General features: G+C 39.3%; 1 protein-coding gene across 2 annotated transcripts in view; it reads left to right on the forward strand.

Moving 5' to 3' along the window:
- Positions 1 to 25,350, forward strand: part of RNGTT (RNA guanylyltransferase and 5'-phosphatase) — a 416,529-nt gene that overhangs the window by 51,835 nt on the left and 339,344 nt on the right. For both annotated transcript variants that reach the window (XM_054023811.1, XM_054023812.1), the window contains exons 7-8: positions 17,854 to 17,963; positions 19,393 to 19,494. In XM_054023811.1, the coding sequence (XP_053879786.1) occupies positions 17,854 to 17,963; positions 19,393 to 19,494 (212 nt within the window). The remainder of the gene's footprint in view (positions 1 to 17,853; positions 17,964 to 19,392; positions 19,495 to 25,350) is intronic.

The following is a 25,350-nucleotide window of genomic DNA, read 5'->3' on the forward strand; positions in this document are numbered from 1 at the left end:
CAGTAATTATAGTTATATATGTTTGATCAATTACTGTGACTAGTTCAGATGTGTGAGATAGCATACATAATTATTAATGTACTACTTATTATATCTGTAAATAACATGATATAGAAAATAACTCTCCTACTTAAAGTAGAAGAAAAATGGTTTTGTTGTGCTAAAGACTAAGGGTTTCATTCTCACTGAATGAAGTGAACTTCAGCTTTTTGTAAGACATGTTGCCATAACTGAATGGAAAAAATTGCTGGCCACATAGTTGTGTACAATTTTATCTGCATAATAATACCTCACTTATCTCACTGAGGTGCTGAGGAGGTTTTGGTGTTTGTAATCAATTAAATTCTCACATGAAATGTGCCACAAGTGCATTATTACTGTTCATATTACTAATAGAAGTATTATAGCTGCGCATTGGGATGCAGAGTTAGGGAGGGGAAGGAGCTAGCTTAGCTTGAAAAGAATATAGAATCTGATCCAAAGCAGCAAAGTTGCACTGTCACAGACTTAAACATAGTCTATCAACTGGCATAGCAGAATAGCTTAAACACTAAAAATTACAGTAATAAATGTTCAATGTGTTTTAAGAGAAATAGTCCATGATCTCGACTAGCCTTCCATTGAGAGATATAAAGATGTACAAGAGAATTTTCTCTCTTCAGGCTGCAATGGCAAGATAATTTCCACCCTCCCTTCAAGTTATCAAAAAGGATGTGAAGACTAGGTTTCTGTCACCACAGTCAAATGGAATCCTTTCTCACTCAAATATACGACTAATCTGATCTGTTGAACAAAGATCATGATAGAAGATACTCTGACTTTTCCTCCTTTCAGAGCTGGAAAGCTAAATTATACGAATAAGCATATTAATAACTAAAACACAATTAAGACTTAGAAAATTTTAGAGGGAAGAATCATTTGGTTAATATGCATATTCGTATAATTCAATTTTACAGCTTGGGATGCACTCACTTTGGCATGAAGAGGAAGAGCCGGGGAATTCTATCCCATGATGCTTGGTTGATTGATTGGACTTTTCCCATAGCTGATCAGAGAAGGATTCAATCCGTTTATGGTTGACTTGTACATAGGGGGCCGAAAAAGAGTGATGGTCAGGTAAATACCTTTTGCATATATATCAAGTATTTTTTCTTCATTTTGGGCATTATATAAAGTGCTAATGTTAAAAATAGAGTTGCAATTAATGTCTCATGCCATGATGTAAAAATTCTACAATGTACCATGTTTGAGCAGGGAGTTATGCCAAAGCATAAGACATAACTGGAAAAACCCAGATGCAACTTAGAATGTAATACTATGCATGGGCTCCTTTCACATTACTTATTCAGTTACAGGGAACCTGTTTGCTGCTGCTAGTCTCTGTGATGTTATAGGAAGAAGTAGGTTTTGACTCTGTGAGTGCTGCACTTCAGCAGTTGAGCATTCATAGAAACATGACAGAGCATTGCAGAAGCGTCAGTGACAGACATTTGAAATCTGATTTCAACAAGAAATACTGTGGGTATTTTGTAGATAGTACAAAAATTATACTCCCAAACCATTTTTACAGTCTGATGAGTTTGTTACATCAAATTGATGAGTGTTAGTCAAATACAAGCCTTCAAGTGAGTTCTCAAACTACATAGGCATACTGCAGCTGATCTTAATGCTCGCATGTACAATGCAATGGGACATACTACGTGGTATACCTAAAAATTAAAAAGGTGGGTATAATTGGTTGGATGGCCTTTTCCTAAAACTTTGTTGCAGACACCTGCATCTATGACTATGTTTGGCAGAATAAACTGTGTCCCTCCACGCTTAGAAAGTTTAGCTGAAGCATGCTCTGCTTCATGAGCAGTTCTAGAAAAGAAAATTACTTTTTTCATGGGCCACCCAGATCCTTTATTATTTGCTAAGGAATATGATCTATTGCATTTTATGTAGGGGACACATGATACAAAAGAAACATCATAGGATATGGCAGATGACACAGGATTCTTCCAAGCTGGAAAAATGCTGAGCCCTGATTAGGGGGTGGGGCTTCTCTGACTAGGGGTCCTATCAAGGTAGCCAGCCAGCAGCACAGATAGCTGCAGTGGCACAGGCGCCAGCAAACAGAGCTGTAAACGGGGAGTTTGAGTGGGAGTTTGCAAGGGGAGTTTGGGGGGAAGACTGAGAGGCAGGTAGAGGAATAGACAGTCTAGTAAAGGGAGTGTGTGGTGTTCTGGCAGTGTTTTGGTGCTCGTTGTCTTGCTGTGTGTGGTGGTGTTTTAGTTTGGTTTGTGTTTCCCGGACTAACAGAGACCTCTTCAATGTTTTTAATGAAGTGGGAGACTTTAGCTGCCCAGATATAGACTGTAGGACAAGTGCTAGTAATAATAATAATAGGGCTCAGATTTTCCTGGATGCAATAGCTGATGGATTCCTTCACCAAGTAGTTGCTGAACCCACAAGAGGGGATGCCATTTTAGATTTGGTTTTGGTGAGTAGTGAAGAAATGGTTGTAGGGGATAACCTTGGTTTGAGCGATCCATGAGCTAATTCAGTTCAAACTAAATGGAAGGATAAACAAAAATAGATCTGTGACTAGGGTTTTTGATTTCAAAAGGGCTAACTTTAAAAAAATTAAGGAAATTAGTTAGGGAAGTGGATTGGACTGAAGAACTTGTGGATCTAAAGGCAGAGGAGGCCTGGAATTACTTCAAGTCAAAGTTGCAGAATCTATCAGAAGCCTGCATTTCAAGAAAGGGGAAAAAAAATCATAGGCAGGAGTTGTAGACCAAGCTGGATGAGCAAGCATCTTGGAGAGGTGATTAAGAAAAAACAGCCTACAAGGAATGGAAGATGGGAGGGATCAGCAAGAAAAGCTACCTTATTGAGGTCAGAACATGTAGGGATAAAGTGAGAAAGGCTAAAAGCCATGTAGAGTTGGACCTTGCAAAGGGAATTAAAACCAATAGTAAAAGATTCTATAGCCATATAAATAAGAAAACAAAGAAAGAAGAAGTGGGACCACTAAACATTGAGGATGGAGTGGAGGTTAAGGATAATCTAGGCATCGCCCAATATCTAAACAAATACTTTGCCTCAGTCTTTAATGAGGCTAATGAGGAGCTTAGGGATAATGGTAGAATGGCAAATGGTAATGAGGATATGGAGGTAGATATTACCACATCCAAGGCAGAAGCCAAACTCGAACAGCTTAATGGGACTAAATTGGGGGGCCCAGATAATCTTCATCCAAGAATATTAAAGGAACTGGCACATGAAATTGCAAATGTGAAAGAACTCAAATGTGAAGTTGTAGAACTATTAATTAAGGTTTGTAACCTGTTCTTTAAATCGGCTTCTGTACCCAATGACTGGAAGTTAGCTAATGTAATGCCAATATTTAAAAAGGGCTCTAGAGGTGATCCCGGCAATTACAGCTCGGTAAGTCTAACGTCGGTACCGGGAAAATTAGTCGAAACAATAGTTAAGAATAAAATTGTCAGACACATAGAAAAACATAAACTGTTGAGCAATAGTCAACATGGTTTCTGTATAGGGAAATTGTGTCTTACTAATCTATTAGAGTTCTTTGACGGGTGAACAAACATGTGGACAAGGGGGATCCAGTGGACATAGTGTACTTAGATTTCCAGAAAGCCTTTGACAAGGTCCCTCACCAAAGGCTCTTACATAAATTAAGTTGTCAAGGGATAAAAGGGAAGGTCCTTTCATGGATTGAGAACTGGTTAAAACACTGGGAACAAAGGGTAGGAATTAATGGTAAATTCTCAGAATAGAGAGGGGTAACTAGTGGTGTTCCCCAAGGGTCAGTCCTCGGACCAATCCTATTCAACTTATTTATAAATGATCTGGAGAAAGGGGTAAACAGTGAGATTGTGATGAACTTCAAAAAGATCTCACAAAACTAAGTGATTGGGCAACAAAATGGCAGATTAAATTTAATGTGGATAAATGTAAAGTAATGGACATTGGAAAAAATAACCCCAACTATACATACAATATGATGGGGGCTAATTTAGCTACAACAAGTCAGGAAAAAGATCTTGGAGTTATCGTGGATAGTTCTCTGAAGGTGTCTGTGCAGTGTGCAGAGGCGGTCAAAAAAGCAAACAGGATGTTAGGGATCATTAAAAAGGGGATAGAGAATAAGACTGAGAATATATTATTGCCCTTATATAAATCGATGGTACGCCCACATCTCGAATACTGCGTACAGATGTGGTCTCCTCATCTAAAAAAAAGACATACTGGCACTAGAAAAGTTTCAGAAAAGGGCAACTAAAATGATTAGGGGTTTGGAACGGGTCCCATATGAGGAGAGATTAAAGAGGCTAGGACTCTTCAGCTTGGAAAAGAGGAGACTAAGGGGAGATATGATAGAAGTATATAAAATCATGAGTGATGTGGCGAAAGTGGATAAGGAAAAGTTATTTACTTATTCCCATAATACAAGAACTAGGGGTCACCAAATGAAATTAATAGGCAGCAGGTTTAAAACAAATAAAAGGAAGTTCTTCTTCACGCAGCGCACAGTCAACTTGTGGAACTCCTTACCTGAGGAGGTTGTGAAGGCTAGGACTATAACAGTGTTTAAAAGAGAACTGGATAAATTCATGGTGGTTAAGTCCATTAATGGCTATTAGCCAGGATGGGTAAGGAGTGGTGTCCCTAGCCTCTGTTTGTCAGAGGATGGAGATAGATGGCAGGAGAGAGATCACTTGATCATTGCCTGTTGGTCCACTCCCTCTGGGGCACCTGGCATTGGTCACTGTCAGTAGACAGGATACTGGGCTAGATGGACCTTTGGTCTGACCCGGTACGGCCGTTCTTATGTAAGCCCATTAGCAAGAATTTTTAATGAATCTATAACACTCAGGGGTTGTAACGTATGACTGGAGAATTGCTAACATAGTTCCTATTTTTAAGAAAGGAGAAAAAAGTGATCTGGGTAACTACAGGCCTGTTAGTTTGACATCTGTAGCATGCAAGGTCTTGGAAAAAAATTTTGAAGAAAAAAGTAGTTAAGAACATTGAGATCAATGGTAATTGGGACAAAATACAACATGGTTTTACAAAAGGTAGATCATGCCAAACCAACCTGATATTCTTCTTTGAAAAGGTAACAGATCTTTTAGACAAAGGAAACACAGTGGATCTAATTTACCTCAATTTCAGTCATGCATTTGATACGGTTCCACATGGGGAATTATTAACTATATTGGAAAAGATGGGGATCAATATTAAAATTGCAAGGTGGATAAGGAACTGGTTAAAGGGGAGACTACAACGGGTCGTACTGAAAGGTGAACTGTCAGGTTGGAGGAAGGTTACTAGTGGAGTTCCTCGGGGATTGGTTTTGGGACCAATCTTCTTTAATCTTTTTATTACTGACCTTGGCACAAAAAGTAGGAATGTGCTAATAAAGTCTGCGGGTGACACAAAGCTGGGAGGTATTGCCAATACAGAGAAGGACCAGGATAGGATATCCTACAGGAAGATCTGGATGACCTTGTAAACTGGAGTAATAGTAATTGTATGAAATTTAATAGTGAAAAGTGCAAGGTCATGCATTTAGGGATTAAAAACAAGAATTTTTGTTATAAGATGGGGATGCATCAGTTGGAAGTAACAGAGGAGGAGAAGGACCTCGGAGTATTGTTTGATCACAGGATGACTATGAGCTGCCAATGTGATATGGCTGTGAAAAAAGCTAATGCGGTCTTGGGATGCATCAGGCAAGGTATTTCCAGTAGAGATAAGGAGGTGTTAGTACCATTATACAAGGCACTGGTGAGACCTCATTTGGAATATTATGTGCAGTTCTGGTTTCCCATGTTTAAGAAGGATGAATTCAAACTGGAACAGGTACAGAGAAGGGCTACTAGGATGATCCGAGGAATGGAAAACCTGTCTTATGAAAGGAGACTCAAAGAGCTCAGCTTGTTTAGCCTAACCAAAAGAAGGCTGAGGGGAGGTATGATTGCTCTCTATAAATATATCAGAGGGATAAATACCAGGGAGAGAGAGGAATTGTTTAAGATCAGTACCAGTGTGTACACAAGAACAAATGGATATAAACTGGCCATCAGGAAGTTTAGACATGAAATTAGACGAAGGTTTCTAACCATCCGAGGAGTGAAGTTCTGGAACAGCCTTCCAAGGGGAGCAGCGGAGGCAAAAGACGTATATGGTTTCAAGACTAAGCTTAATAAGTTTATGGAGGGGATAGTATGATGGGCTAGTCTAATTTTGGCAATTAATTGATCTTTAATTATTAGCGGTAAATATGTCCAGTGGCCTGTGATGGGATGTTGGATCGAGTGGGATCTGAATTACTACAGATAATTCTTTCCTGGCTGGTGAGTCTTGTCCACATGCTCAGGGTTTAGCTGATCGCCATATTTGGGGTTGGGAAGGAATTTTCCTCCAGGGCAGATTGGCAGAGGCCCTGGGAGTTTTTCGCCTTCCTCTGCAGCGTGGGGCACGGGTCACTTGCTGGAGGATTCTCTGCACCTCAAAGTCTTTAAACCACGATTTGAGGACTTCAGTAGCTCAGACATAGGTTAGGGGTTTGATACAGGAGTGGGTGGGTGAGATTCTGTGGCCTGCGTTGTGCAGGAGGTCAGACTAGACCATCATAATGGTCCCTTCTGATCTTAAAGTCTATGATTCTATGATTGGAGTTAATGGTTTCTCCAGAACAGTGGTTCTCAACCTATTTACCATTGTGGGCTGCATATGCAGCTCTCTGTTGTGGGCCTCATGCACACAATGTATATACTACCTGTATGGCCCTGAGGATGTCACATGGGCAACAGCTGTGTGCTGATTGGGCCACAAGTGGCCTGTGGGTTGAGAACCACTGCTCCAGGATTTAAGGAAAGTTGTGTTATATGCACATCAGTGTGTCAAGGAAATGTCCGGGGGGGGGCCCCAAAAATTGCTAAAATCTCTCTCTCAATTTAAGTTAGTTAGCAAGGATTCATTTTTTGATTATCTGTTAAGCTATCAAAGAGCACATTAGCTCTAAATTCCAGTAACTCACTTTAAATAACTTTTTATTATGTCTCCTTCAGTGGGGTGTGCATGTGTGAGGGTTTGGGGTTTTTTTTGAATGATTGTCTCTCCTGTTTTCCTGTTGTTCTGGTGCTTTCTTCTGCTTGCTTTACTTTCCTTCCCTTTTTTGTCTTGGAACAGAGTAATGATGCACAACCTTTGCATTGTGCACAACTGTACTCTTTGATGAAGAGTCTGCTGGCTGCAGAAAACATGGGGAAAGACTAAGTATGCATGGAAGATCTATGGAATCCCCCATACAAGATTCCAGGACTTTCTTCAAGTCTTTGTGATTATATGTTACCCTAATAAGTATATGCACAAAAAAAGTTATGTATGCACAGATCTTCCGTGCATTCACGTTTTTTGTGTGCATATACTTATTTGGGTTACATATAATCACAAAGACATGAAGAAAGTCCTGGAATCTTGTATGGGGGATTATGAACACAATAAAAGCAATCTGACAGCACTGCTGGGAGGAGGAAATGATTCTACCATGTATTTTTTGGCCACAGATCATTGCTCTTGTGGGTTTCCTTCAATCCCTCATTCAGCTACTGGATGTTTCTCCAAGGCTTTTTGCTTGAAAAGTCATTATCAAACTCCTGTCCAGTTACTTCCATTCCAAGTATTTGTTTTATCAAAAATAAAGTCAACCATTCTAGCTTTGTGAAGATAGCTGTTGGGCAGAGAAATTGCTGGGACAATGGAAAGACTGTTTCATGGAACAAGATTAAGATTTGCCAGGAATGGATCTTTTGCCTATTTGGAACAATTCCTGAAAGTATAGAGCACATGACTGTCACATATTGTTAGGAACGGTAGGTGAGAAGTGGAAACTTCTGATTAGAGCTGGGCAGGAAACATATATCTTGTGTCATGAGAATTTTTGTCATTTTGAAAAATGTCTCCATCCCAAATTGGGATTAAAAGCTGAAATTTCAAATTTTAACTAACCAAAAAGCTGAAAATTTTGGAATCAGGTCAACTGAAACTTTTAGTTTTGATTTTTCACTGTTCTTATATTTCACGATAAATTAACCTTAATTTCCAACAAAAAGTTGTTCAACTAAAAAAGAAAAATATTTGTTTAAAAATGGTGAAATGGGATGTTTCAACAATTTTAAAACTTTAAAAAAAAATTAAAACAGGAAATTTATCAGTCATGTAATTTTAGACTTCAAATTTTATTTAAAAATGTAACTTAATAAAAGTTTCTAAAATTAATGGAAACTTCTTTAAAATTTAAACATTCCTCTCTATTGAGTTTGTTACACAAAGTCAGAAAGCAAACATACTGTGAAATATCTGGTTTCACTATCCAGGCTGATTGAAATGTAAACCGTAATATCATATTAGGAGAAAATTACTTTTTGGACTTTTTTTGGTATAAAAAAATTCTGTCCCCCTCAGACCACATGTTTGCTCAATTATAATTCTGTCAGAATATTTTTTTAACAGCCATATTTTTTGAATTGTGGGTTAGGCTGAGTATACGCTGTATACAATTGCTTTTCTTCTAAATTTTTTTTTTTTTTTTTTTTTTTTTTTTTTACAATTTACATTCAATATTAGTTAAGATCAAACTCTTTAAAACAAATTGGTTTTTTAAACATGAAAAAATATCATTGCCTATTTCAAACCCTGGTTCCCTTAGGATTCCTTCATTTAATGTATAGTTAACTACTTTTATAAGCCAACGTTCCTTTAAAAGAAGAATTAATTTATATTCTGTTCACAAAATTCATTTTTTAGGCATCTCATAAAACCTACGAGAATGAGAGAACCCCATCTCTTGAAGTTTTATAAATATAGTAAATACTGTTAAAGTACAAATCAGCGCTTAACTGATGAGGTATTGAACTTATATTTTTAAGAATTATTGTTAAGATGTCTTTTCAAAGCTCTGTAGTTCAGAATTTACTTGATATTTTTCTTGCCTGGTTTCCATCCCTTACACTTTTAGTGCACCATAATAATATGTAATATACAGTGTCTTTGCAAGAGAGCTCATTGTTTCAGGTCAGGATGAGAAAGTCTCAAAATATTACATCAATTAACAAAAGAATCCAAACAAAACCAGCCTTCAAACAGGACAAGTAGGCGACTAGGATGTATATTTTCAATTTCACAAAGCTGACTTTTATGTAACCTTGAATTGCATTAATGAGGTAGTTTACTTTTCTAAAAAAATAATTTACCCTTCCCAACATATGGAGGGTTGTAACCAGTATAATCTGTACAAAATTGTGATACAAATTGTTGAGTAGTAGCCTTATAGCAGATTGCTTTTTTGAGAGAAAACAATTGTACTAAACACTATGCCACCTGCAAGTCCAAATAAATAAAATTGAGGATTTGAAAGTATCCCTTCACTGTCTCTTTCTGGAGAGATTTTCAAATGACACAGATGGCAGTTAAGCACCTAACTCCCATTTCTGCCTTTTGGAAATCTCACCTGTTGGGCAAAAAATGGATAGCACTGCCTTAGTAGTGGGGAAAGGTACTATCATATTCTCTGGTTGCTTCACTACACTGCATAATCTCCCTTATCAGGAGTAAACCATGACCATCTTTCCCTATTCCAAACCATTCTCCTAGCCAGACACTGAAAATTCACAGACACTGCATCTAGGCAGCTGCCTGCTTCCTTCACTGAGCCATTCATGTACTGATAGCACTGCAGCCCAAAACTACCTCACTCTTTTATCCAGTGCCCTTCATGTAAGTGAGTAGGCAGAGTGACAGAACAAAAGCCTATGGCGCAACAAACAACGAAGACATCTAAGGCTTGGTCTACACTACCCCCCCTAATTCGAACTAAGGTACGCAACTTCAGCTACGTGAATAACGTAGCTGAAGTCGAAGTACCTTAGTTCGAACTTACCTTGGTCCACACGCGGCAGGCAGGCTCCCCCGTCGACTCCGCGGTACTCCTCTCGCCGAGCTGGAGTACCGCAGTCGACGGCAAGCACTTCTGGGTTCGACTTATCGCGTCCAGACTAGACGCGATAAGTCGAACCCAGAACTTCGATTTCCAGCCGTCGAACTAGCTGGTAAGTGTAGCCAAGGCCTAAGTGAAACAGCCTAATTCTCTAGATCTCTTGTGTAAGAATGAGAATTGAAAATGATCCCATCCAGATATGCCAAGGTCCACAGCCAATCCAATAACATCTTGGGTTTATCAATATTCTAACCAAGTTCTTTGCTGCCCAATTCAATCAAGAATGTGTTGGAAACATTTGTTGACACTGTTTGGTGTAGGTTTGGGTTATTGTATTGAAATAGGGACTGGGAGTGTTTAATCACATAGATTTCTGGTTTTATTCTGTTGTTGAAATGCGATTTTTGTTTTATTCCCCTGAGCATCAGATTTGTTTTAAAGACTAAAATAATTTATAATGCACTCTGTAGGTTTCTTTTCAATATCCTTTTGATGATATCTTTCTTAGGCTTACTGTAATGCCCAGTACAACTTTATGTATTAGGTTTAGATTAGAAGAAAAATTATTCCTGTGTTTTTATACAAGTATGCAGGTAACAAATCAACTTTTTATAGTGTTCTCAAACTCCTATTGTGGAGAAAATTCTCCCAACCAAAGATGACTGGATCTGGTTTCTTTCAGAGTTAATTTTTATTTGAGCATTACTCAGAGGGAGTCCTTGATGAATCATAAGATATTTCTTGCACATTCTCGGGTGAGTTTCCTTCAGCTTCCATGCTTTCAATTCCCGCCATGCAGGGAGTGAGGAACTGTTTTCTGATTGGTCCATGTAGCTCAGTATCCTGTCTACCGACGGTGGCTAATGCCAGGTGCCCCAGAGGGAGTGAACCTAACAGGCAATGATCAAGTGCTCTCTCTCCTGCTTTTGGTGTAGCAATGCAATGCATTACCACTAAATCAACAGGCCACCCCTCTTAGCTAGTGCATGCAGAATTGGGTGCTTTGTGTACTTCAAAGTATAATTGTAAACATAAGCCACTATACTATCATAATATAGTCAGCAGCTTGTTTGGTACATTTTGAATTTAAGGAGAGGTAGAAATGTATCCTGCTCTAATCACTGGAGGAACCTAAGTGTGGTTTTCATTGGTTCTAAGCATCATTAGCTCTTACTAATTTCACTTGGAAATGTGAGTGCTGTCAAGTTGGACCCTCGGCAGTCTGGCAGCAACACTGTGGTCACATACAAGACTGTCCTAGTGAATAGTCAGTGTGATCTTTAATTTCTGATGAGGTGACTGAGGTTTTCTCTTCTGTGGAAACACTCTTTAAAGACAAAATAGTTTAGAGATTGCAGTTGTTGACATCAGTTTTCTGGTGCTGTAAAGTAGAGGAAAACATGGGCCCTCCTTCAAAAAATCTTAGAACTGAAGTTAAATAACAGGTCAGAGGTAACCTGCCAGATGACCTAAAGATTAAAATTCCCAGGTGAGGCAATTATTTGTTTAATTTTCTTGTAACGGAATTACTATGTACGTGGTTTAGAATTAATAGATTCATAGACTCCAAGGCCAGAAGAGACCATTGTGGTCACTTAATCTGACTTCCTGTATAACATAAGCCATATAATTCCCCCCAAATAATTCCTAGAGCGTATCTTTTAGGGAAAAAAAACGTAATCCTGATTTTAAAATGTTAGTGATTGGAGATTCCACTATGACCTTCGCTAAATTGTTGCAATGGCTAATTACTCTCACCATTAAAAATATATGCCTTATTTCCAGTCTGAATTTGTCTAGCTTCCGCTTCCATTCATTGGATCATGTTATATCTTTGTTTGCTAGATTGAAGAGCCTAATATGAAATATTTATTCCCCATGTAGATACTTATAGACACTAATCAACTCACCCCTTAACTTTTTCTTTGTTAATCTTTGTGTATTTAGGGTTACCATATTTCAAGTCACAAATAGAGGACACTGCCGGGGGTAGGGAGAGAGGGAGGGGAGGTGTGACATTCCCCTGGTGTTATCTGGACCGGTGATCTGCTAGGTCACTCCAATCCTCGACTCCGGGAGCCAGCCTTACCCTGCTCTGCTGTGAGAACCCCCACTCTCGGGCTGTTCACACACAGCTTCTAGCATATAAGCTGCTCCCAGCTACGCTTTTGGCCAGCTGCTGCTAGGATTGTGCAACCGAATGATACTAGCCAATATCTCCAGTCCCAGACATAACACTAGGAACCTCCATCTTGCAGTGTCCAGTTATGCCCACTGGACGCTGCAAGCTTATATGAGTTTCAGTTTAACAAAGAAATTGATATGTACCAGGTTTGTTATCCCAAGGGGAGTCTCTGACATGCTTCTGCTTCAGGTAGAATAAACAAACAAATTTAATACCTACAAAAGATAGATTTTAAGTGATTATAAGTTAAACACAAGAAGTCAGATTTGGTCAAATGAAACAAAAGCAAAACGCATTCTAAGCTGATCTTAACACTTTCAATGCCTTTACAAACTTAGATGCTTCTTACCACAGGCTGGCTGGTTGCCCTTCAGCCAGGCTCTCCCCTTTGATCAGCACTTCAGTCGCTTGGTGGTGATGTCTGTAGATGGAGCTGGAAGGCAGCGCATGGCAAATGTCTCTCCCCTTTTATCGTGGTCTTTCTTCCCTCTTGGCTTTGCCCCCCCCCTTTCAGAGTCAGGTGAGCATTACCTCATTGTGGTCCCAAACTGACCCAGGGAAGGGGGCGGTGACTCATTCCAGAGTCTAAGGGCTTGGCTACACTTGCAAGTTATAGCGCATTAAAGCATCCCTGGGCGCCCGAACTCCTGAGGTGTCCACACTAGCAAGGCACGTAGAGCGCATTACTGTGCTGTGATTGGGCTCCGGAAACATCCCATAATCCCCTGAAGTCAAGTGGCCACTCTTCTCATTGTTTTGAAATCGGCTGCAGGCATGTGGATATCCCTTTTCAAAGCTCTGTTTCTGATAGCCGCGTGCTTATCTGCTCCGGGACAAAGCAAACCATTAGTGTGGAATGCTGCTGTTGTGAGTGTGTGTGTGTCTCTCTACTGCTGTCTGAACTTACAAGACAGCACGCTGACACACTCTCAGCCCCCCAAAACACACGGTCTCTCCCCCCACATACACACAACACACTCCCTGTCACACTCCACCCCCCCTCCCCCTTTGAAAAGCACGTTGCAGCCACTTGCACATTGGGATAGCTACCACAATGCACTGCTCTTTGTGGCGTTGCAAGAGCTGCTAATGTGGCCACGCTAGTGCGCTTTCAGCTGTAAACACACCGCAGCATTTTCCTTGTTGCGTTCTCCAAAGGCTGTTTTAACTCCCAGTGCTCTACATCTGCAAGTGTAGCCAAGCCCTAACAGATCCTTTCTTGCTGCCTAGGCCAGTATCCTTTGTTCCTGTGAGGATGGGCTGGGTTTGTCCCATACATGCCCTGATCAGGTGTGAACTGCCCCTCTGCTCCTGGAGAGTTTTTGCCTGGGCTTATTTTAAGCCATGAGGATACATTTTCAGCTTCATAACTATATATATGAAATGACAATCTATAACATTACTATAACAACAATGCTCAGTGCATCATGAGCCTTCTGAAGACACCTGACATGACAAGCTTTGCAGTGGATACCACATAATCCTATTATGAGGATGAATATGGGGGTGCAGGTTGTTCCCCTGAGGTAGAGAGGGTACAGTTTTCTACTGTACATTTTTTCTACCTTGAATATCTATCATTTTATAAACAAGTGTAATCGCCTCAAAAATAAATGTAAATCAAATGTAAATAAACCTTTTTACATGCAGTCAGTCCTTTCCTACAGTGCTGCCTTCCTGTTGTGCCCGTGCATATTTCTCTGTAGAGTGCATCTTTCTCAGCAGTGGTTGACTGCTCATCAAGTAACCATGAAAGTCATTACAAGATCTATTCCTGAAGTTGTACTGCACAAACAGGACTCCACAATCAATACCATGCCACCCTTACTCCTGCGCTGCTTTTAGAGCTGGGTGGCTAGCCAGCAGCTGCTGCTCTCCAGCCGCCCAGCTCTGAAGGTAGCGCCGCTGTCAGCAGCAGCCCATAAGTAAGGGTGGCAAACCGGTAAGCATGAACACTGCTCATAAGGCATGTTTGGAATTGTAGGTCTATCAGAATCAATGTTGGAAAAAGGGTGAGCAAGGAAAAATCAGACATTTGTTCATATTTCAAAAATCTGAGATAAGAGGACCAAAAAAAGTGTTGCCCGGGAAAACCCAGGCATATGGTAACCCTAAGAATATTGAGCTCTTTGAGTTTGTTTTCTAATCCTTTAATCAATGTTGTGGCTCTTCTCTGCATAGGTCTGGCTGAAGCAGTGCTTCTCAGAGGGATTTGAATGGAGAATGTTAGGGTTATAATGTTTTATCTGCTGCATTTCATGTTTTTAAAATGAAAATTCAGGTCTCCAGCAGTCCTTAAATGTACTGACTGTGATCACTGAAGCTGATGTTCCCCAGTGACTTTATTAAATACTGTTCCCTGATTTTTTTGTGGCCATTGATTATTATTGAATTCCAATTAATACTGATTTGAAGAGTTGAGGGATTGTAGGGGTCTAGTCCCAGAATCAGGCACAACAGAATCAGGGTTATCAAGGTCAGAATCTGATTGGGAACCCTGGTGTGCCCAACGAAGACACTTGCAGTGAGGGTAAAGCAAAGCTTTAATCACTTTTATTAACATGGTTAGTAAAGACAGAAAAGCTGCAAATCCCTTAAAAATATAACAGTACTGCAAAGTTAATGTTATCTCTTGTACCCCATTCCTTACATACGCTCACATACTCACACCCCTTCTTGGGGATCTGATGGTGAGAGGCAAAGGTCCAGCCCTTTCCCTGGCATGCCAAACAAGTCAGATGGTCCAGATCCAGATTAAGATCGACCGATCCTTCTCACATGGCATTCTAGCTTATTATAGGGCCTAGAGGTTGTCATGAATATTCATTGAAAGGCCCAACCTGCCTTGTCCACCGTAAAGTTAGAGTGCTTTTATCCTATTGTATATTAATGATTTTAGGTTATTACCATATACATCAATTTGTTGCCAAGGAAAGCTTGCGGTTAAGCATTTGCCAACATTTTATCCTAAAATACTTTAAACTAGTATCAGTTCAGTGTTTCTGCAGTTACCTGGTATCATTTTGTACAGACTCCTCCCTTAAGCACATTATTCCCAGTTGCCCAAAACTCAGGGTAACTGTTGGTCCATTTATTCTATGCCAGAGTTCACAGGCCTCAAAGCCTTATGCTAACTGATTAAGCTGATGCCTTACAAGATACAGGCCTGTAGTTTTCTTGTGTTTACTTCTAAGTAAAATAAAATGCTAAAAGCTAGCTCTGTGGACTACAATACATATTAATAACTTTGTTAATTTGACTTAATTAACTGCCTTTTGTTCCTGGGCACTAGATCTCTTCTTCACTGAGAAGTCTGAAGGAATGCTTAACATAGTGAATGCTAATGGGAAGGGGGTAGGTATAGCAGATAAAATAAAAAAAGAACAAGTTAAAAATCACTTAGAAAAGTTAGATGCCTGCAAGTCACCAGAGCCTGATGAAATGCATCCTAGAATACTCAAGGAGCTAATAGAGGAGGTATCTGAGCCTCTAGCTATTATCTTTGGAAAATCATGGGAGACGGGAGAGATTCCAGAAGACTGGAAAAGGGCAAATATAGTGCCCATCTATAAAAAGGAAAATAAAAACAGCCCAGGAAACTACAGACCAGTTAGTTTAACTTCTGTGCCAGGGAAGATAATGGAGCAAGTAATTAAGGAAATCATCTGCAAACACTTGGAAGGTGGTAAGGTGATAGGGAACAGCCAGCATGGATTTGTAAAGAACAAATCATGTCAAACCAATCTAATAGCTTTCTTTGATAGGATAACGAGTCTTGCGGATAAGGGAGAAGCTGTGGATGTGGTATACCTAGACTTTAGTAAGGCATTTGACATGGTCTCGCATGATATGCTTATCGATAAACTAGGCAAATACAATTTAGATGGGGCTACTATAAGGTGGGTGCATAACTGGCTGGATAACTGTACTCAGAGAGTTGTTATTAATGGTTCCCAATCCTGCTGGAAAGGCATAACAAGTGGGGTTCCGGAGGGTCTGTTTTGGGACCAGCTCTGTTCAATATCTTCATTAACGACTTATATATTGGCATAGAAAGTATGCTTATTAAGTTTGCGGATGATACCAAACTGGGAGGGATTGCAACTGCTTTGGAAGATAGGGTCATAATTCAAAATGATCAGGACAAATTGGAGAAATGGTCTGAGGTAAACAGGATGAAGTTTAACAAAGACAAATGCAAAGTGCTCCACTTAGGAAGGAAAAGTCAGTTTCACACATACAGAATGGGAAGAGACTGTCTAGGAAGGAGTACGGCAGAAAGGGATCTAGGGGTTATAGTGGACCACAAGCTAAATATGAGTCAACAGTGTGATGTTGTTGCAAAAAAAGCAAATGTGATTCTGGGATGTATTAACAGGTGTGTTGTGAGCAAGACACGAGAAGTCATTCTTCCTCTTTACTCTGCTCTGGTTAGGCCTCAGCTGGAGTATTGTGTCCAGTTCTGGGCACCGCATTTCAAGAAAGATGTGGAGAAATTGGAGAGGGTCCAGAGAAGAGCAACAAGAATGATTAAAGGTCTTGAGAACATGACCTATGAAGGAAGACTGAAAGAATTGGGTTTGTTTAGTTTGGAAAAGAGAAGACTGAGAGGGGACATGATAGCAGTTTTCAGGTATCTAAAAGGATGTGATAAGGAGGAGGGAGAAAACTTGTTCACCTTAGCCTCTAAGGATAGAACAAGAAGCAATGGGCTTAAACTGCAGCAAGGGAGGTCTAGGTTGGACTTTAGGAAAAAGTTCCTAACTGTCAGGGTGGTTAAACACTGGAATAAATTGCCTAGGGAGGTTGTGGAATCTCCATCTCTGGAGATATTTAAGAGTAGGTTAGATAAATGTCTATCAGGGATCGTCTAGACAGTATTTGGTCCTGCCACGTGGGCAGGGGACTGGACTCGATGACCTCTCGAGGTCCCTTCCAGTCCTAGAATCTATGAATCTCTGTTGGAGGAGCAGTAAGGTAGATTCAATCTGTCTTCTTTTTTCTGGGCTTTCTGCTATAAAGTGGCAAAAAAACAACCAAACCAAAAACCTTGTAGCTATGTAATAGCTTAAATTTTACTTAATAAACACCTTATCTGATTTCAGTTTTTCTAGAAGAACTCTACCTTGACCACAGGCCTAACCTACCAATTTTGAGGCCAATATGGCTATTTTGGTGTATTTTAGAAGTAGGGTCAAATAAGACCTGTAATGGAAACTGAGGCCATGTCTACACTTACCAGTGATGCTGCTGTGATTAATATAGCGAGGGTTGATTTAGTGGGTCTATTAAAGACTCGCTAAATAGACCGAAGAGTGCTCTCTGGTCGACTCTAATACTCCACTGGAATGAGAGGACTAAGGTAAGTTGATAGGAGAGCGTGTCCTGTTGACGCAGCGTGGTGTAGACACTGCGGTAAGTCAACCTAAGCTATGTTGACTCCAGTTACGTTGCTCACGTAGCTGGAGTAGCATGACTCAGTCTACACTACCAGGGTAGATTGACCTTAGTTGTGAAACCTTAAATATCAATGACTTTAAATCTTAGTGATTCTAGAAGTCTGTGTGTACATGAAAGCATCAGTTTTCTAAATTTCTTTTGTGATATATCTTAAATTCTAATTGCATTTTGTATTTTTTTTTTTTTTTAGGGTGCAATTTTCTTGGAAGGAGTGACAGTTAAACGTGTAGCCCAAGTGACAACTCAACCAAAGTTAAGAGAAATACAGCAAAAATGTCAGCAATTCTGTGGATGGGAAGGGTATGGGAAAAATCATTTAATTTTAATTTTTTTCTTTGAATAGTCCAAACATTCAATATTATATTCTTAATTTTGTGAAAAGTCAAGCAGGCAGCTGTTTATTAGGATGGACTGTTACTTACTTTTTTTTTTTTTTTGTAACCAGAAATATTCAACAATAAAGCTATATTGGCCTACAAAGAAAAGAAAAGAGAATGATCAGCTGTTATAATTTAAGAAACAGGATTCTAGAATCATATTTCCAGGGTCAGTTCATAAATTATGTTCATGTTAGCCATTGCTACACAAATATCAAATGCAGTAGTCTGGTCTAATCATTATTTCTAAAGTATTGGGTGAGTTTTAGTGCACATTAAACTAAATAACACTGGCTTGAACGAGGCAAAAAATTGCAAGTTTACTTATACAACTATCAATACACATCTGTTCTGATGTGCAAAACCCTAGTTTTTCCGTTTCTTGGCCTTTCTAATGCAGTCATTGCTGGTTTGAATTTGTGCCTAGCATTGATGTGAACACTGATTTAGTATCATTTCTAGATGTAATCCAGAATTTGAACGTTAGTTTCCAGAAGTGAAAGGCTCATGGAATATTCAGTACCACTTAGCCCTGGTCTACACTGGGGGGAGGGTTGTTGATCTAAGTTACGCAGCTTCAGCTACATGAATAACATAGCTGAAGTCGACATAATTAGATTGACTTACCATGGTGTCTTCACTGCGTTGATTCGACTGCTGCCACTCCCCTGTCGACTCTGCCTGCGCCTCTCGCAGCGCTGGAGTACAGGAGTCTACGGGAGAGTGCTCGGGGGTCGATTTATCACATCCAGACTAGGGTGCCTCTTGTAATAAAAAAAAATCTTGTTATGGAAGATGTTCCAACTGAAAAGTATCAGAGGGGTAGCTGTGTTAGTCTGGATCTGTAAACAGCAACAGAGTCTACTGTGGCACCTTATTGACTAACAGACGTATTGGAGCATAAGCTTTCGTGGGTGAATACCCACTTCGTCAGACGCATGTAATAGGCAGGTATAAAAATGCAGGCAAGAATCAGTCTAGAAATAACAAGGTTAGTTCAATCAGGGAGGATGAGGTAAACACACCTCAACTGCTAGAAGAGGGCCTCATCCTCCCTGATTGAACTAACCTTGTTATTTCTAGACTGATTCTTGCCTGCATATTTATACCTGCCTCTGGAAATTTCCATTACATGCGTCTGACGAAGTGGGTATTCACCCACGAAAGCTTATGCTCCAATACGTCTGTTAGTCAATAAGATGCCACAGGACTCTTTGTTGCTGTTCCAACTGAAAGTTAACCTTGTAGAAAAGGTAGTGTTAACTGTGTCTCATGCAAGATTGATTTGAGAAATACATTACCGTGTATGGATACTCATTGTAGAATATTAATAAAAATCCTGCTTCTTTTAGGTCTGGATTCCCTGGAGCACAGCCTATTTCCATGGACAAACAAAATATTAAACTTTTAGAGCAGAAGCCGTACAAAGTAAGCTGGAAAGCAGATGGCACTCGGTAAGTTTTCATATCTCAAAAAACTATATAATTCACCCTGATACATAAAACAAATTGTTCAGATGAGCAGTTTGTATGCTCTTTCGAGTGTGAATTTCTTCCTTATACAATGGAGAGACATGCTTTACTTTGTTAAAGAAACAAAGTCAGCTCTAAAAAATTGAAGTTCCCAATATAGTTTGGTATTGTACATAAGTTATGCTGAAACTTCAAGCCTCTTTCATCTGAGATGCTTTTCTATAGACTGACTGTTCCTTTAAGTGTATTTTATTTAATGTTATTGCTTTAATTCTTGTCCTCCCTGAGTTTTGCCGATTGGGCTGGGGTACTATGATGATGAGTGCCTTATAATAGGGGTTGTCTACACTTAAAACACTGCAATGGTGCGCCGGTGAAGGTGTTACCTACACCGATGGGAGGGCATCTCCCATCGACCTAGTGCTTTCTACATCAGGGGTTAGGTTGTTTTAACTGTGTTGTTCAGGGGTGTGGATTTTTCACACCCCTCAGCAATATAGTTATACAGAACTAATTTCCTAGTGTAGACCAGGCCTAAGATAATATACAATGAGAGGCTTAAAGGAACTCAGCTTGGTAAGAAAAAAGTTATACTTTATGGTACACAGATCAATCTTTAAATTTTAATCTGTTCTTCAGTTGTTGTCATTTGAAAATTTTATTTACTTTTCCTGTTGACAATGCATCCTACTAATGATTGGAATTTCATAATTCTTCAAAGGTATTGATACTGTAGTCCTGTGTTAGAATTGTAACTCTATGACTAGTCGGCATCCTTCTGATTCAACAGTAACTTCTGTTACATGTATTGCAGTGGTGACATTCTTTTAGTAGAGCTGCAGAAATAATTTTTTCAGTCTGCATTTGTGTGCAAGACTTGTATGTGTAGAATGTATTTTTGACAGTTGATCTACCCCTGGATAAAGAAAGAAAATACCTCCTCTCCCACTTCTGCTGTTAGAAGTTGTATAGGGATATCCATTTTAATTCACTACTCTGTAGGAAGAACGTTACAAGAGCAGTTCAATAGAAGTGGTTACAGAATCAGTAGAGAAACTAGCTAGCATCGTGCATTGAAAATGCTTGCAACTACCGTTTCTAGACAACTCATCAATAATATATAGTGAGCAAAGTAAAGCTATTCTGTGTCTGGCATTACAAATCAATGCAGACCATAGAGGGCATGTCTAGACTATGGGCACTACAGCAGCACAGCTGCAGCTATACTGCTGTAGCACAGTAATATAGACATTTTCTATATGGATGGATGGGGTATTTCCATTGATGTAGGTAATTCACATACCCAAGCAATGGTAGCTAGGTCAATAGAAGAATTCTTCCACAGCCCATAGCTAGTTTGATCTAAATTTTAAGTGTAGAGTAGAGCAGGATAAGCTGGAGTTTAAATTTTACTTTCCCCAAGCTAATATATACATGTTGTGAACAAACCTTCTTAAACACTAGCTATTTCCTGTATTTTGTTGGGAGTGTTCAAGAAGTTGAAGGGGGTATGAAAAAGATTCTCTCTCTCTCTCTCACCACTGTATTCCATATGAGAAATAAAACACTACCTCCCTTAGAAGCCATATAAGGGCACATCTTCACTACCCGCCGGATCAGCGGGTAGCAATCCATCTATTGGGGATCGACTTATCGCATCTAGTGAAGACGTGATAAAATCGATCCCCGATGGCTCTGCCGTCGACTCTGGAAATCCACCGCGGCAAGAGGCGGAAGCGGAGTCGACGGCGGCGTGGCAGCGGTCGACTCGCCGCCGTCCTCACAGCCAGGTAAGTCGACCTAAAATACGCAACTTCAGCTACGCTATTCACGTAGCTGAAGTTGCGTATCTTAGGTCAATCCCCCTCCCCCCCTCCCCTTGTAGTGTAGACCTAGCCTCAGAAATATTACAAGTAAAATGTAACTAGCCTAAAACAAATTAATAAGCAGCTAAAATATCAGATCAGTGAAACTGACATGGTGACCAGTGTTGAAGCTATACAGTGGTCACACTTGAAGTTAATTCTGGTTTGAAATAGATTCCCTGTCTCTAAATGGGGGAATGTTGCTGAAATTAATAGCTATCAAATAAGAAGAAACTCCATAATGTACCTGTGTGGGCACTGGGAGAAAATTTCTTTGTGACTTTAGCTGGTGATCTGTTTATACCTTGAGTAATGATTTATTGCTCCTGTAATCTTTATTATTTGGCATTTATATAGCAGTAAGTGTCTAGAGGCCAACTACACTGGGGCCCCACTGTACATTAGTTTCAGTTTGCTTTTTAAAAACCCTGGGAAATCACAAAAAACTGTAATAAAAGAACATTATGCATTATGATAGTGTTTAATTGCATAATCACATACTATTTGTTATATGCGGTGTTGTAGCCGTGTCGGTCCCAGGATATTAGAGAGAGAGAGTGGGTGAACTAATATCTTTTATTGGACCCAACCACTTCTGCTGGTGAAAGAGACAAGCTTTTATGCTTACATAAAGCTCTTCTTCAGGTCTGTAGCATTCCTGCCTCAATCACTGCACAAGATGGACAGTGAATGAGGTAGAGGATTGTAAGGAGAGGAGAGGGCATTCTCTTCTGTTTAAGTTATTGGACTGAGTTCCAGAAGAGCGGAGTTCTCTTCCTGGCTCTTCCACAGACTTCCCATGTGATGCTGGGCAAGATGATCACAACACATTGTGACAGTGTGTGACTAGCCTAAGGCTGACTCACTACTCTGTTTATTTTATAAGGGTCCCCACATGGGGTAAATTGACAAGGTAATAGTTTAAATACTAAACGATTGACTAATAAGCTGGGTGATTCAGCTGAGTCATCAGCTGACACAGTTGAGAGGCAGGAAGAGACAGGGAAGACTGGCAGGAAGGGCTATACAAGCCAGAAATCTCAGAGGTGAGATTTTTCCCCACCTTTGTAGTTGGTAAAGACTCAGGGAAAGACCTTATGCTTTGGGGAACAAACATTTATAAAGCATTTGGTGTTGAACTTGCCACTGGTGTGCATGATATGCACAAATGGGACCAATTTAAGGTTGCATCAGCACCTTGATTTTCTAACAGTATCCCCTCCCCCCCATGTAATTATCTGTGTAGGAGAGAGAAAAAAGAGCAGGAGTTGTCAGTGTCAAAAATATGTACACAACTGAGGTATTTGAGTAATGAAGAGGAGTAGCAGCAAAATACTATGGGTAAGAAGAATATAAGAAATGAAAAATAAAGAAAAAATTGCTAACTCCCTTTAGTTCTAGAAGTTTTGAAAGAAATTACTCATGATTAATCGCACCGTTAAACAATAGAATACCAATTGAAATTTATTAAATATTTTTGGATTTTCTACATTTTCTACATTTGCAAATATATTGATTTCTATTACAACACAGAATACAAAGTGTACAGTGCTCACTTTATAGTATTATTTTTTATTACAAATATTTGCACTGTAAAAACAAAATAAACAAAAGAAACAGTATTTTTGAGTTCATCTCATACAAGTACTGTAGTGCAATCTCTTTATCGTGAAAGTGTAACTTACAAATGTTGATTTTTGTTTGTTAAATAACGGCACTCAAAAACAAAACAATATAAAACTTTAAAGCCTACAAGTCTACTCAGTCCTACTTCTTGTTCAGCCAATCGCTAAGACAAACACATTTGTTTACATTTACGGGAGATGCTGCTGCCTGCTTCTTATTTACAGTGTCACCTGAAAGTGAGAACAGGCGTTTGCATGGCACTTTTGTAGCCAGTGTTGCAAGGTATTTACGTGCCAGATATGCTAAACATTCATATGCCCCTTCATGCTTCGGCCACTTCCATGCTGATGACGCTAGTTAAAAAAATAATGCGTTAATTAAATTTGTGACTGAACTCCTTGGGGGAGAATTGTATGTCTCCTGCTCTGTTTTACCTACATTCTGCCATATATTTCATGTTACAGCAGTGTAGGATGATGACCCAGCACATAGAATCATAGAACTGGAAGGGACCTCGAGAGGTTAACTAGTCCAGGCCTCTGCACTCACGACAGGAATAAGTATTATCTAGACCATCCTTGATAGGTATTTGTCTAACCTGCTCTTAAAAATCTTCAATGATGGGATTCCACAACCTCCCTAAGCAATATATTCCAGTGCTTAACCACCCTGACAGTTATGAAGCTTTTCCTGATGTGCAAGCTAAACCTCCCTGGCTGCAATTTAAGCCCACTGCTTCTTGTCCTATCTTCAGTGGTTAAGAAGAACAATTTTTCTCCCTCCTCTTTGTAACAACCCTTTATGTACTTGTTCATTTTAAGAACACTTTCACAGCAGATTTGACGAAACGCAAAGAAGATTTCAATGTGAGATTTCTAAAGATAGCCACAGCACTTGACCCAAGGTTTAAGAATCTGAAGGCCATCCAAAATCTGAGCGAGACGACGTGAGGAGCATGCTTTCAGAAGTCTTAAAAGAGCAACACTCACATGCAGAAACTACAGAACCCGAACCACCAAAAAAGAAAATCAGCCTTCTGCTGGTGGCATCTGACTCACAGGATGAAAATGAACATGCGTTGGTTCGCTCTGTTTTGGATCGTTATTGAGCAGAGTTCGTCATCAGCATGGACGCATGTCCTCTGGAATGGTGGTTGAAGCATGAAGGTACATATGAATCTTTAGCACATCTGGAACGTAAATATCTTGCAATGCTGGCTACAACAGTGCACTGTGAGCGTCTGTTCAGGTGACATTGTAAATAAGTAGGCATAATTATCTTCTGCAAATTGTAACCAAACTTGCTTGTTTGAGCAATTGGCTGAAGTAGGACTGAATGGACTTGCAGGCTCTAAAGTTTTACATTGTTTAATTTTTGAATGTATTTTTTTGGTACATAATTCTACATTTGTAAGTTCAACTTTCACAATAAAGAGATTGCACTCCGGTACTTGTTTTAGGTGAATTGAAAAATACTATTTCTTTTGTTTTTTACAGTGCAAATATTTGTAATAAAAAAATATAAAGTGAGCACTGTACACTTTGTATTCTGTGTTGTAATTGAAATCAATGTATTTAAAAATGTAGAAAACATCCAAAATATTTAAATAAATGGTATTCTAGTTAATCGTGAAAAATTTTTTTAATCGCTTGACAGCCCTAGTTATAAATATCAGTAGAAAAATCAGATTTGCTCTGAAAAAAAATGTGAGCTAGTACAACGAGAGTAAAGTCAAAATGTTCAAATACTCAATGGGAAAGAAAGCTGAAACATTTTTAGTAAGACAGTTAATTCCTATGGTGATGAGCATACAAAGAGCACCCAACCCCTTTTCCCCCTCTCCAAAAGAAAACAATTTGGGGGAGAGGGTAAATGGCAAAGTACATGGGATATTATCAGGACTTCTCAAATCCACCAGAAATGAAGTGCTACTGGGTACTACTCAGGATTTACAGGAGGATGGAAAAGATGTTTTAGCGGTTTCTTCTATCTCAGTGGTTCCCATTGGTTATTTATATTCATGTTATGTAAAATAAATAAAAATATAATGATTTGTATTCTAGTGCAGTTGCATTGTGTGATGCCCTCTAAATTTGTAAAGGTCTATAGCATTGTATACATAGAATTTTCATAAGGAAGACATGCTAGAATAACAAAGTACCTTGGCATAATCCAAGATGATCAGATTATTTCCCAGTACTTCATATTTTTAAAATTAATAGAGCTAGGTGGAGTAAAATAATCTTGTTTTATTGTTTAAATAAAAGAAGTAGGGATTAATTATTTTCGTAAGATTTCAACTTCAATTATGTTGTTTTAAATATAAATGAAATCGTTTACTGTTTTG

Source organism: Malaclemys terrapin, chromosome 3 (genome assembly GCF_027887155.1).
Source record: "Malaclemys terrapin pileata isolate rMalTer1 chromosome 3, rMalTer1.hap1, whole genome shotgun sequence".
NCBI classification, from domain to species: Eukaryota; Metazoa; Chordata; order Testudines; family Emydidae; genus Malaclemys; species Malaclemys terrapin.